Below are 15,237 nucleotides of genomic sequence, written 5' to 3'. Positions count from 1 at the left end.
GACAAACAGTTGTTGCGTCTCTCTCATGGAAGGTGCGCTCCTAAACCCGAATCATGATGAGATGAGGTCTCTCCTCCTCCTCCATTTGCAAAAATTGATGAAACCAAAACAAACTAAGCAAATGTAATTAATTTGGTAGGTAGAGTCCAGTTACTACATTACAGAATAGCCTACAGTTCAGTTGAATGGATGAAGTTCGCCCTTCAAACCAGTCACTTACAGTCGCCAATCAGTGCAGTTGGTGCGTAACGCAGCCAATGGAAGAAGCCCATATGCTGCACATGCTTGTTGTTGGCAAGGCTATTTATGGCTGTTGAAGAAGCCTAACGTTACACTCCCCGAAAAAGTGTCGGGTCTGACACATCCACAGCATTAACCGGCTACTGCCGTTTTTCTACATTAGCCGCTCTGACGGTTATTTTGCATATTACCCGGCTATTTTGCAAAATAGCCGTTTGGCCGGCTATTTTACATATTCACCGCCCTGCCAGTTATTTTGCACATTAGCCGGCTATTTTTCAAAATAGCCGTTTTTCTAAATTAACCGTAACATATACATTGAAATAAAAATAAAAGTAGTGCAGTACGAGAAGAAAAAAAAAAGTCCTCCCCTTGATTGGATTTGGGACCACCTCCCTAACTATGGCATCCTTACCGCCAGCTAACAATAGTTCTGTGTTGATCTTGGAACACTTTCCAGTACAATGCTACACTACTTATACACATAGGAACGCCTATCCACTTTCTTATACAGGAGCTAACTACCCTTTCCATTCCCTCCACAGTGGAGATTGGAATTTGGTACACTGAAAATGGCCACATCAACCTAGGAAATTACCCAAACTGCAAACATCACAACTTCAGCTTTTCTGGGAGACCTGACTTGTCTACTCTATCCAATCCTTCAGGAACAGCCTTCCTAACATGCTCTACCTGTTCTTTATCACACAGGTCCACACTGTACCACCTACCTAAACTCTTCACTGACTTTTCCTCCTCATCAACCTACTCCTTAAATATCCTATTTGAATTTTCAAAGTGGTCTATTCATACAGTCACTTGCTATATGCATTCTTTTTACTTTCAGAATAAACCGTCATAAGACCAGGGCTCTTACTCGTGTCTGAAGACATGATGGCAATTTTAAGTGCCCAAATAATTGTCCTTTATGATACAAGAACTTTAAATACAGACAGTGCAATTAGAGATATAATTATAGAGAAAGAGTTCTCATTGTGCCTACTTGGGCATTCAACAGTACAAAGATCTGCATGGTGGGTTAATAAGTGATTTGAAACTGGCCATAAGTTTAAGTGTGAGGTTACATGGCGTGGTTGTCAGTCACACTGAACTGGCCACGAAGTTGACTTTTGTGCCCTCACTTCAAGTAAAATAGGCTGCAGTCTGTCTCCGAATGAATGGACAGTTTACAACAGACTCTATTTCAAAGTATACAGTATTATCTGTATACTCCTTCTCTATATTTCAGATAGTGTTTTCTTTATCTTATTTAGATCATAGATTATCCTTTATTTCTCCCTCAATGGGGAAATTCCCTTTGTGCAGCAGCAGTACACTTAACACACACATGCAGGGAAGGGTAGAAAATATATAATTACGAAATATAACACTATATTCATTGGAATGAAATAATAAAAGTAGTGCAGTATGGGAAAGAGAGAAAAACAATGCAAAAAAAGCAGGTAGGATGTGTACGAGGTAGACAGATATTTCAGAAGTTGTTATTGATTGTACAGTCTGATGGCAGCAGAGAGGAAGGACCTGCGATGCCTCTCAGTGACGCATTTCTTTTAATAAATACCAATAAACTCATGTTGTGTGTTTGTTAGTCACCCATTTCAGAGGCTGCCTGACTTTTTAAGTATGCCCATTTCCCAAAAAAATCAATGTTCGTTAATGCCGAGTTGATAGGAATTGGATTGTTTTGCTTTCTTTTTCAAAAACAAAGATGAGTTTATCTCATGATCCAGTTACTGTGCAAGTAACCGTAAGTTTCTGTTTTACTTTTGAGGTCAGAAAAGCATCTTATATAATGATATGTTAGGTATTGCTGATTTCTTACTTCAAAATGTCTGAGCAAACCTGACCGTGACTGCAATGAGCCAGTTGCAGTGTTATAACCAGACTGGACTAATTGTGAGATCAAGGCTAAGAATAAGGAGACAGCCATCATGCTTGCAGGTCAGTCGTGGTATTTGCCCTGGGGATGATCTGGACATGTCTCTGCAGATTTTTTCTGAAATGACAGTATCTGTCCCTATAATTGTTTAAATATTTAAAATAGTAGTCTGCACCAAGAATTGTTTATGAACAAATTAGAACAGTGGGAGAGACAAACAATTCAACATCAGTAAAACAGAAACAAATGTTTGCCTCACAGGTCATGGGGTGTTGTAGGAGGTCCAGATCCAAATGTTTTGTGGGAAAGGAATACATATACAGTATGTCATTACAACCACAGTTAAAGTTATTGCCATGGATAATGAGTTTTAATTGCCACTAAAAATCTTAATTTAATATGTTTGAGTTGCCTTACAACATCTTGCTGTCATCCTTCATCACTCCAGTGATCTGGATGGATGGATGGATGGATGGATGGATGGAGAACATTGCTGACTTCAGAAGAGAATGAATGAACCCACTAAACTAAATAGCAATAGCAATAGCAGTTGGTCCATTTGCTCTCATGTACTTATAAATACAAATAATCATATTTTTAAATGCAATTTCTCGTAGACATCTATGGAATTTTACTTTGATGTTTTGGTTTATAGTATGAATTATGGTAAAGATAGTTGTCATTATTGGACTTTTTCAGGTTTGATACTAGCTTAAGACTAGCTTTTTATTCTGTTGTGTGTTGGAGAGGGGGGAGCTCAGAAAGGGACAAGAAAAAAATGAATAAGCTGATCAAAAAAGCTAGTTCTGTCCTGGCAAGCCCTCTCGAGTCTGAGCAGGTGGGTGAGAGGAAAATGTTGCAGAAACTGACATCTGACAACTGACATTGACTTCAAAACAGCAGTTGTGAGGCCCGGTCTGAAGAAGAGTAATCTAGATCCCAATGTTCCTAATAATTACCGACCTGTATCCAACTTACCATTTTTAAGTACAATTTTAGAAAAATTGTTTTTTATCCAACTCAGTGGATTTTTAAACATTAATAATGTTGCAGAGAAATATCAGTCTGGTTTTAGGATGAACCACAGCACCGAGACAGCTCTGTTAAAGATTGTTAATGACATCAGGTGTAACATGGACTCACAGAAACTTTCAGTCCTAGGGCTACTGGACCTAAGTACTGCTTTGATACAGTAGATTACCTCACTTTGTTAAATAGACTCAGAAACCTGGCGGGTCTCTCTAGTTCTGTCTTACACTGGTTCAGCTCCTACCTCGAAGACCGACAATTTTTTGTAAGTATGGACACATGTTCCTCAAGAACCTATAAAATCAAATGCGGGGTACCCTAAGGTTCGATTTAAGGCCCAATACTTTTTAATTTATATATGCTTGCGCTTGGGGACATCATCAGGAGGCACGGCATCAATTTCCATAGTTATGCTGACGATACACAACTGTGTCTCCTGAAGACACAAAACCAATTGATTCCCTTCTTAACTGTATTATAAATAAAAAGTCATGGATGGCAGATAACTTTCTACAGCTCAACCAGGACACAACAGAAGTCTTAAAGGGGACCTATTATGAAAAACACGTTTTTTTTTGCTATATAAAGTGATCTCCCCTCAGCCTGCCAACTCAGAGAAGGAGGAAAGCAACCAAATTCTGCAGTGTCTGTACAGCCGCCCGGATGAGCCATCCAGTGTGATGTGGCTTCTACGAGCCGTTCAGATTCTGCTGATTTTCATTACGTAATCAAATTGCAAACCACGCCCACAACTACACACCGTGTCCTAACTGCATGAGAGCGTCTAACTATCGCGTCGCACTGCGTGACATCGGAAGTTCTCTGTCCATCTCCCTCCAGCCAGCTGCCACTTTATTGAGGTTTTTGTAGTGAAATGAGGAGGTATCATAGAGATACCGTATTTTCGCGACCATAAGGCGCAACTTTTTTTTTTTTTTTAAATGTGCCGGGCGCCTTAAGAAACGGTGCGCCGTGTCTATTACCTGAATTACGGTAATGTCAGGTCGGCCACCATGAGAAGGTAAAAAGAGAAGGGGGCGGGTGAAGCTGAATGAGACCATCCACTGAGCTGTTTAATGCGAAACAGATGATGAAGACTTTTAAGGATTTGCTTGATGTGTAAAGTGAAATAAAATACAATCAAACTAAGTTTTGCTCCGCTCTATTTAAATAAGCACACTTGTGTGTGAGTGTTCTGCAGCGCCGGCCGGTCGGAACCGTCCACATTCCCCGGTTAAAGCAGCGGCTGCAGCAGCGCGGTGATGGTCGCTGCTGCAGCCGACTTCCTGGTTCCCCAAGCGGGTCCGATGACCTGGTTCCCGGCCGCTTTAAGAGCAGAGATTTCTGGGGTCTGTCTCAGGTCAGATCAGCTTCACTTTCCGAGATTTGCAGCCAAATCTGTCGGTTACAAACCCGGTACCGGATCCCGACATGCGCGTGTGTGTATTCGCGGCACGACACACAGATTCTCATGTAGGCTATGTGGTGCTGGACTGGCGCAGCTGATGGACAGAAACTTATGGTGATTTTTAAAAGAAAAACTTTGCATAAGAGGTTTCCAGCCGGAGTCATTATAAGGGTGAATGAAAAGAGGGGGCTGGATGAAGGGATGATGATGATCAAGAAGCTGAGACAGGTCTGGAAATTCGGACTGGCGCAGCTGAATTAACGGAGCTCCTGTCGGATACAAACCCCGGTACCGGCTCCCCGACAGCGCGTGTGTGTGAGCGGGTCCAGCGCGAGGGTCCCGGGACGCGGGACCCGGTCCGCCGCGGGACCAGCGCGGGGGGGGGGGGGCGGACCGGGACCCGGGACCCGGGACCCGGTCCAGCGCGAGGGAGCAAACGGGGAGCAGACCCGGTCCAGCGCGAGGGAGCAAACGGGGAGCGGGACCCGGGACCGCCGCGGTCGGGATTTTTAAAAGAAAAGCGTTCCCTAAAGAGACTTTTCCAGCCAGAGTGAAATGAAAAGGGCTGGATGGATGAGGAGATGATCAGTGGCTGAGACAGGTTTGTGCAGCAACCTGGTGGTTTTTTTAAATTCTTTAATGCAGAAACAGAATATGAACCTTTGAAGGGTGTGATTGATGTGAAAAGTGAAATAAAATATCAAACTAAGTTTTGCTTCTGCTGTATTTTTAGCGCGTGTGTGTTTTGCAACGCGTGTCTGTGCAGCTCCGTCTCCGTAGACGGCGCCTTTTGGGTCGGTGCGCCGTATGTGTGTTTTAAAACCAAAAATGACACACAAAACTGAGGGTGCGCCTTTCCACACAGTGCGCCATATGGTCGCGAAAATACGGTAACTTCAACTAACTGGATCAGCCGTTCCTCATCCATGCCCGTTTCCTACAGCGCTTTCAACCGGCTTCCAATGCGAGCGACAGGATGAAAATAGAAGCAGGGCGTCCGACAAATTTTCAGCTCAAAACGTTGCGCTGCGCAGCGCTGCATCGCTCGCAGCCAGTTAGGACAGTCCAATAGAAAATAAAGCAATGGAATTGATTTTGTCGCTGACGCTCGCTCGCTCGCATCGCATCGCAGGACACGGTTTAATAGTGTACACAGCCGGCTGCTCTTCTGCCAAGAGCGATGCTTTGTGCCCTCCCCTGCTACACGTCATTCAGGCAGCCAATCAGCACAGTGCCTCATTATCATAACCTCCCCGCCCATTCAGAATCCAGCATAGATAATGAGGTTAGAGAATGGGATGATAAAGACATTCCTCAGAGGCTGAATTTCTAATTTATTTAGAAAAAACAATCAAAAGCTTGTTTTTAAGACATTCAAGGCCTGTTTAAAATAGATATTACATGCCATAATAGGTCCCCTTTAATTATTGGTCCTGAGCTGAATTTTATTCCTCGTATCAAAAACACAACAAAAATAGGTTTTTATCACCATAGCCAGAGTCTGCCCATTTCTCTCTCGGGCAAACATGGAGGTGCTGATGCATGCATTAATAAGTTTAATGTTTAACGTTTTATGTAAAGCATTACATTTTATATTTGCACGAAAAGCGCTATACAAATAAAGATTGATTTGATCTATAATGGACAACTTCTCCCACCCCCTGGATGCGATGGTGAGTGCCCTGATTAGCTCCCGCAGTGGCAGACTGAAACACCCCCAGTGCAAGACAGAGCATTTCCGGAAGTCTTTTATCCCAATGGCAGTCAGACTTTTTAACAGTCCGGTGTAGTTTTTATTGTTATTGTTGTTATTGTTGCTGTCATTATCTAGTGACAGTCGCATGACATTACTGCAAAAAAAAGCACTTTAAACCACTGCACTTTTACTGTTTTTATATCCTTTTTTTTTTGACTGAGCGTTTTATAATGTTTTTTTATCCAGCAAGCAGAGTACAGTCTTTCTATGTTTTTTATGTAATTTATTTATTATTCGTCTATCCTGTTTATTTCTGTTCTGTGTTGTGCTGCTGTGACAAATGAATTTCCCCTCGGGGATGAATAAAGTCTACCTTACCTTACCTTACCTTACCTTACCTTACCTTACCTTACCTTACCTTACCTTACCTTACCTTACCTTACCTTACCTTACCTTACCTTACCTTACCTTACCTTACCTTACCTTACCTTACCTTAAGAAATCTAAAAGTAATCACTTTGGAACAAAACCATGGACATTTCCGAATGCTTTTGAACAAGAATGCATCCTTTGTCATGTTCAATGTTTTACATATCGGCATCTAACAAAAAAAAAAAGATATTTTCTCTGGCTCTACAAGTGAATGGATCTACTCCAACTACTTTGTTTTAATCACTGTTTACCGTCCTCCTGAACCCAATAAGAATTTCATTGATGATTCAATATCATTTTCACCCAGATCTGTTCACTCTCATCAAGTATAATTCTATTGGGTGATTTCAATATTGACATGGACAGCACTAATCATACTCTCAATGTGATTTCCTTACCCACTCTAGAGGACATGTTTTGGACTAACTATGTTGCTCATATACCAGTCATTTCAACTGCTCTGCTGTCCATCTCCCCATCTCTGATCATATGAATGTTTCATTTCATTTGTGTTTGTCACTATCCAAAACCAAACTGTCACGTGTAATGTCACTCCACAACATTTAGCAGACCTTACAAGAGGCATTGACAATTTCCCTATCATTAATCATCCATGCCCCCTGGATCTGCTGGTCTCCAAACTCTACTGAACTCAATTGCTCCCCTCAAAACCCGGACTATCTCATTCTCCCACCCTGCCTCTTGGCTCTCCCCTCCCCTACATCAGCTGAAAGCCAAAGGACGTCAACTGGAGCGGCTTTTCCAGAAAATCCGGACTCACTGTTAACAAGCAGATGTACCATGCTTACATTCTCCAATACAGAGATACCTTCCCCTCAGCCAAATCACAATACTTTGCTGAAATAATCTCTGCTGGTGCTCCCGTTCCAAGGGCTCAACAACACACTACGTCCCTCATATTCCTTTCCCACTCACTTTTAGTCCACTGACCACCGTAAATCCCTGATATCATTTTTCAAATCAAAGATAACTACGAATCACCAGCAACTGAGCCCTCACATCCAGCTGGCCAACTCCACTAGTTCTCCACACCCCCTCACTGCACCTCTCATGCTTCCAACTCACCTCTGCAGCCGATTGATCAGAAGTCATCTGGAAATCCAAACCATCCACCTGCCAACTTGACCCCTTGCCACCCTTCCTGGTTATAGCCTCCCTTCCATCTCAGCCGCACTATTATTATTGCTGCACTATTATCATTATTACTTGGTCCTTACAAGGCCTGAAAATGATTTTTTTTTTTAAAAAGCAACATCAGATGAGCAACACATGATGTTACACACTGTCATTATTTATAACAAAAACTAAATGGTTAAATGGGATACTTTTACACATTAACTTGTCAAATCTTAACAGTCTTCTTGATCACTCAGTATGCTTTATAGAAAACAGGTTACATTCTCTCACACAGGTTCACACAACATTTCTAAGACTGTTTTTTTTATTTTTACTCTATACAGTGCTTTTCCTCTAACATGTAAACACACTCAGACAGCAATGAACAAATGGGAGATAATGTGCGTCTTGCCCAAGGTTCATTCTGCAGGTGGCCCTCCCTACACCACTTCACCGCTTTGTGAAGTAATGTGGGGGAGAACCAACGTGGCGAAGACGAAGGAGTGGTGGTGGAGTTTAGGAGGAACACGCTCCTGCCCCCTCCTGTCAGCATCAGTGGGACGTATGTGGATTTAGTGGACTCATACAAGTACCTGGACAATAGACAATAAACTGGACTGCTCCACCAACACTGAGGCCGTCTACAAGAAGGGCCTGAGCCAGCTTTACTTCCCAAGGACGCTCAGGTCCTTTCATGTCTGCAACAAAATGCTGCAGATGTTCTATCAGTCTGGCAGGCATCAAGGCAAAGGATGCCAACAGACTGAACAAACTTATCAGGAAGGCCCTCTGTTGTTAGCTCTGAACTTTTGACCCTGGAGGAGGTAGTGGAAGAGAGGATGCTGGCAAAACTGCTGGCTATCATAGACAAGCCCTCTCACGCCCTCTACAAAACACTGGACAAGCTGAACAGCAGCTTCAGCAACACTCATCTATCTATCTATCTATCTATCTATCTATCTATCTATCTATCTATCTATCTATCTATCTATCTATCTATCTATCTATCTATCTATCTATCTATCTATCTATCTATCTATCTATCTATCTATCTATCTATCTATCTATCTATCTATCTATCTATCTATCTATCTATCTATCTATCTAGTAAACTGCATCATAGCCACCCCTAACTAATGTAAGTTCGCACACTCCATGTTTATGTAACCCTTTGTAGCAATTTCAAGTGATTATTTTCTGTATGACATTATCAGGCTCTCACATCAGTGAGGAGGAATTTTGCTCCACTTTTGTTTACAACATTGAATCATTTGATTGAGGTTTGCAGTCATTCATTTATGCACAGCTCCCTCACTGCAGCATTTCAATGAGGTTAAAGTCTGGACTTTGGCTAGACCATTGCAACACCTTGATTTCCTTTTTTCTTTCTCAGTTCAGTTAGACATTTCAGATGTTCCTTGCCTCATTAAGTAACCATATTTTAGGCATGCTTTAGCTGTTGAACAGATTGTGACAGTACCTGATGTCTTTCCTCCTTGCACCTGCATGATTCAAACCAGTAAAATGCCAAAACCTATTACTTTATTTGTTGGTGGTGTTAAACCAAATTCAAATCACAAGTGATGAACTATCAGATATTTTGGTCATCTCTACTTTCAGATCTTTTTATTTGCTTTCCACACTATAATTATTTAGTCAATAGCCCCTTTCCCCTTATTGTTTTACAGTATCTATTGGCCTATACGTCCCAAACAATTTCATGAAAGTTTTTATGTGCCCAGGAGTTTTCAAAGAGCTATATTAGGGGTCAAATTTAAACAATTTTATTTTGAATAGTAAAGAATAATACTCATAATAATGCAGCATTTAATTAAGTATTGTATTTGTACATCACTGTTATTCTTGATGAAACATGTTAATATTTTCTTGATTAACTAAAGTTACCTGTCAGATATACCTGGTAGAGAATAACTAAGTGCCTCAAATAAGTAAAGAGGGAGGGAGAGAGAGAGAGAGAGAGAGAGAGAGAGAGAGAGAGAGGGAGAGAGAAAGAGAGGGAGAGAGAGAGAGAGAGAGGGAGAGAGAGAGAGAGAGAGAGAGAGAGAGAGAGAGAGAGAGAGAGAGAGAGAGAGGGAAAGAGGGGGAGAGGGAAGAGGAGGAGAGGGAAGAGGAGGAGGAGGGCATAAAAGAAAAAGGGTGGAGGATTCTAATCGTCTGTTTTGTCGCTGCCAAAGTAGTTTCAATGAAAGGTTTTGGCTGATGGGCAGAAGGTCTTGCTCGCTGCTTTAAATAGCTTAAAACGATCTCAGCTATTTATAACCGTAGTGGTTTTTCCCTCGTTCACAGGTGAGCTCTGTTCAAATTTAAAGCGAAAACGACAACAAAACAAAAAAAACAGCAACAGAAAACAAGGCAGAAATGCATTTTCATGTCTCTGTTGCGTTACTGCTGTGCCGCGTGTCGTGGGCTCTTCCTCGTCCAGTAGGTGAGCAACTTTCACTTGTATTGCTTTTTCATCTAGTTTAAGATGCACCGAAAAAATGTAAAGTTTTAAATCGCAGTACGATGGTGACTTCTGTTTTTTTGCTGGAGGTGTTTGTCTTGTAAGTTTTTTATATCATACTCTTTAACAGCTCTAATTATAATATATTACAGAGACGATATGCAAAGTACGGTGGAATAAATGTTTTTGTTGATACATTTTAAAATGAAATTAATTTCTCTTCCTGCTTATTCGAGGGTGACCATTAAAAGTCTTCATTCATTTTGAAGTTTTCCCTGAATATGCATGGGTGGGGGTGCTGGACGCCTGGGCGGCATAAAACCGCAGATCTCATTATTTACACACGCATCTTGTAATGCAGGCCCTGCCTGTGACCTCTTGTTGTTACTCTCAGCTGCTTCCTTATTTTACATGATCATAATACATAATAAAACCCACATGATCCGGGTATCCGCCACTGTAAAAGACAGCTGTCATTCGTACTTGTAAAATGTTGCAGTTGTAAAATGGGCTTTAATTTACTTTTGGTTTCATTTTTGTCTCTCTTTGTCCAAAGACAACTATAACTTGTTTAATAGTTGAACATGTTGAACAGATAAAACATTCATCTAGATTTCTGCTGTTAGATGCCATCGTGGCATTTAAAAAAAATAAATAAAAACGCTATTTTTTGAGCAGGCATTTATTGATGTATTATGATTTTTGTTTCTTTTCTTTTTGTCTTTTTCTTTCTTTTTTTTTGTTTGTTATTTTCCTTAGAGACACATTGTGCAGCTTTTTAATTACCTCATGTTTTTACTGTTTTTTCTGTATGTAAAGCACTTTGTGAGTTTCTCTCTGTGAGAGGTGCTATATAAATAAAAATACTTACTTACTAATAGTTGAACATGTTGAACAGATAAAACATTCATCTAGATTTCTGCTGTTAGATGCCATCGTGCTGCAGATCCAGCGGTGGGGAGTGGTTGGAGCGCAGCAATCTGGTGAGCGGGTTCTTCTCAATGGAGTCTTGCTCACCAGATCAGATGAGATCGACAACATTATCAAAACTGTATCAACTGCTGCTCTTATACCAGCTAATATCAACCTCAACCAGATTTCAGCTCTGAGTAAGACGATTATCTTATAAACTACTTTTAGATATTCTCCCCAACTTGTGTTTATGGAACCCCATAATAAATCTGTTTTTTTTCTTCTCTTTTATTGCACTCCTTTGAGAGGATCACACCATCCTTCGCTCCCGAGAATGCATTCTGGAGGGAGCTCAGCTCCACTGGACAGATCGTGTGTTTTATGACGGTACGGTCTACTTGACTCTGGACCACAATGACACATGGACGGCTCAGGTATCCCATGCACTGGCCCTCAAAGTGCTTTGGGATCTGGAAGTGCGGCGGACAAAGACTGAGAGGATCAGCCTGCAGGAGGGATGCCTTCATCTGATGAGGGAGCTGAACCTTGCCAATCAACAGTCAGGTATGTTTTCTTTCAGGCAATTTTTGATTTAAGAAGCTCCACTGTTTTAAAGGGACTTGTTTGTTGAGAATCATGCTCAAAAATGTCATATATGTTTGTCTTTCTTTCTGTCTGTCCAGTTTTAGAAATTCCTTTGCCTCGGCTTCTGATTCCAATCTTGGGTGTTGTGACATTTTTTGGACTTATTATAGTAAGCTTACTTGTCTACAAAAAACAGGGTACGTAAATATGTTTTTGTCTTCCCTTTTAGACAAATGAGTGATGCAGGCTTTGATCGGAGTTTAAAATTGCTCTCTGATGCGTCAGAAATGATTTACTTAAGAGTTCAAAATAGAGTTTGAGTTGCGTCCTGTCAGCTAAAAGCATAAGATTTATCTGAACCTCTGCTTTAGGTTTAACTTACTCATAAAATGCAACACAACTTTGCTGTATTTGAGAACATTCACTTTCACGTGATTCTTGGTATGGAGTCTTGGACTTCATGGAAAATATACCGGCTGATCATGTGTTTTTTGCCTCCCGTTTTCTCTCTATTTTTTCCCCACACTGTTTAGGTGGGAGACACCCTGGAGGTAAGATAAACAACAACCCTTCTGTTTTCACTTAAGCTTCCAGGCACTTCTCAGCTGATATTCTTGGGAGAAGATTGACAAAAAGAGTTAAACATTAAATGACCTGATAACCGCATACCCTGTGGATGAGTGTGTTCTAACTTTTTAAACTATTTTGTTGGCTAGTCATGTGGTTTTTGTTCATCCCGATTCATCCAATAATAATCTAGTATGTACATGACGTCACTTTTCACTGCAGTTGCTAGAATAGCAAATTACACATGAAACAAAGTCTTGTCAGGAATAAAGATAAAGTCCTCGAGCGTTGTTTGTAGTTGTGTATTCATCCTTTCCTTTCATCCATGAGATAATGAGTCTGATATGCTCTTTCAACTCTTTGCAGGTGTTATTGGGTCAATTATACATTATCCCAAGGACATGGTGGACATGGCCACAGAGACAAAAACCTGTGGTTACCGGACCCTCTGATTCAGAGTGCCTGCTGACAAATACACACATGCTTTAAAACTCAATGTCCACTGATACAACCATTTACCCTATGAGATATCCTTTTACAAGTCTTTCTTTATGACCAAAAATTACACCATAATGACCCAAATGTCTTGTGTACTGAGTTTCTGGTCACGTTCTTCATGCACTTTAACATTTATTCATCTCACTTAACGTGGGGGCTTATGCCTTTTTTCACGAGTGCAAATGCTGCAAACTCGCAGTCTACGTCAGTGTAAAAGGCTCTTTTGTTATTAATACCAACTATTAAAACCCTGCTACATATCTGAATTTCTGGCTTGAGCTACTTGAGCTAATACTGTAGTTTGTGGAAATGCAGAGAATTCCCTTTTTCAAGTGATGTATAGTTTAATATCGGTGCAATGACAATTCTGAAAGTCTGCCAACACTGAATGAAATTAAGCTTTTTAAATCTATAATGTATATTGTGATTGTCCCCCCCCCACAACATCCCTTGTCATTTTCCTTTCATTTTTAAACCGTGTTAAATAAACTATGTTGTCATGCTCTATACTATCTTGTTCTTCTTTGTCAGGTTATTTTTGTGTATAAGTACCCGGGCTTTAGGAGGAACATTGTGTGCGTGAGTGTGTGTGTGTGTGTGTGTGTGATCTTTGGTTTGTAGCTTTAAAATAATCTATTCTTGAAAGTAGATTTTGACAAATATACACCCACATCAAATCCTTGTGTGTGTGTGTGTGTATATATATATATATATATATATATATATATATATATATATGTGTATGTTTTCTTAACTTTTGTGGATGTGAAGGTTTTTTTTTTTTTTTTTCACCAAGAAAATAATTCTGTGATCATCCACCTTAACTGATGTCCTCTCCAAACCTTTTGTCTGCCGAATTTGTCTTGAAGTAAAAATGGAGTGGCCCACAGATGGCCAATTATTATTTATTTAGGCCAAATACTTTTTTTCTTCCTTTTTAACAAATACTTTTTTCATGTTTTTAAGTGGTACTGTATTTAAAGTTGATTTACTTCCTAAAACGTGAACGGTATTGTGGCAGGGTGGAGGAGCAGCCACTCAGCTGAACCTCTCCACCCTGCCTGGTTACTTGAACAGCGGCTGCACACCAGCAAGGGTCTCTGCTGGGAGGAAGGAGAGCTGCTGAAGGTGCTGGTGGCACGTGTGTCCAGGTGCAAATAAAATATCTAAATTTCTGCACTAAACCCTGTGTCCTCTGTCCTGTCGGGTGACCCCAAGTAGCAAGCCCTTGCTACAGGTATATTTTTGTGAAACACTCTCACAGTCTCAGTTAACTATATACCTCATAAACTGAAGCTGAAAGTTTATACTTTGATCACATGTTGACAGAGTAATATATTTTATTTCAGATGCATTATGGTGGGTTATAATGGCTAAGTCATAAAGCTCTGTCATTGCACAGATACCTCAGAGCCAAACTATATATATATAAAAAGATTAGCTGGAGATCTAGTCAATGACCTTCCACTTGGAATACTCTTGTCTTATCACAAACATTGTCGTCAATATCCTTGTGACTATTATTCTTTAAAATCAAATAATTCAGGTATAGCTTTCCTGCTTTTTTAAAGCATTTATTGTATTTCTTGGTCTAACATTGGAATTGCTGCATTACTGAGCGGTCACTGGCAGAGAAATGTTTTTTAAACAATGATAATATTCTCTCCCGTGTCTGCAGTACATCCTAGGAGATATGCCAAGGCTGAGGCAGCATAATAATCACCTAAAAGTGAATAATTATTCCTTAAACTGAATTATTCCTAAAACTGAATGTGTACTTGTGATTTTTTGAGGACTAAGGTTTTGCGATTTATTTGAAAGTAGTTTGCTATATTAACACCACTAAGGGCTACTTATTTCATATTTCACCTCTGATAATTGATTAATTGTAATGTAACAGGCTGGCGTTGGGGGAGCATCACATCCACATGCCTGCTGTGTGCTGCTGACGTCCCCGACCCCCCCAGTCTGGCCTTCGGCAGGAGGGTCCCCCCTTATGAGCCTGGTCCTGCTCAAGGTTTCTTCCCTCCTAAAGGGGAGTTTTTCTTGCCACTGTTTGGCTTAAGGCTTTTCTCCCACTAGGGGAGTTTTTACCTGCCATTGTTTATGTAATAATTGCTCGGGCCGGGGGTCATGTTCTGGGTCTCTGGAAAGCATCTAGAGACAACTCTGTTGTATTAGACGCTATACAAATAAAATTGAATCGAATTGAATTGAATCCAACACCCGGACCATCAGCACTGGTTCCCCCCAGGGGTGCGTCCTCTTGCCATTGCTCTTCTCCTTCTACAGACCAACGACTGCACCTCAGGGGACTCTTCTGTGAAGCTCCTGAAGTATGCGGACGACACCAGTCCGTGTACAGACAG

At 40.8% G+C, this 15,237-nt stretch overlaps 1 protein-coding gene across 1 annotated transcript; it reads left to right on the top strand.

Moving 5' to 3' along the window:
• The first annotated feature begins 10,041 nt into the window (after window positions 1-10,041).
• On the top strand, window positions 10,042-13,375 carry LOC133451957 (uncharacterized). Its single transcript, XM_061731121.1, has 6 exons — window positions 10,042-10,288; window positions 11,236-11,415; window positions 11,525-11,782; window positions 11,902-12,000; window positions 12,337-12,354; window positions 12,737-13,375. Exons 1-6 carry the CDS (start codon window positions 10,222-10,224, stop codon window positions 12,820-12,822), a joined length of 708 nt encoding a protein of 235 aa, XP_061587105.1. The 5' UTR covers window positions 10,042-10,221; the 3' UTR covers window positions 12,823-13,375.
• Window positions 13,376-15,237: the final 1,862 nt, after the last annotated feature.

The sequence above is a fragment of the Cololabis saira genome, chromosome 10, assembly GCF_033807715.1.
Source record: "Cololabis saira isolate AMF1-May2022 chromosome 10, fColSai1.1, whole genome shotgun sequence".
Lineage (NCBI taxonomy): Eukaryota > Metazoa > Chordata > Actinopteri > Beloniformes > Belonidae > Cololabis > Cololabis saira.
Note: the sequence above shows the minus strand (reverse complement) of the source record. Positions and strands in the feature narration are given on the sequence as shown.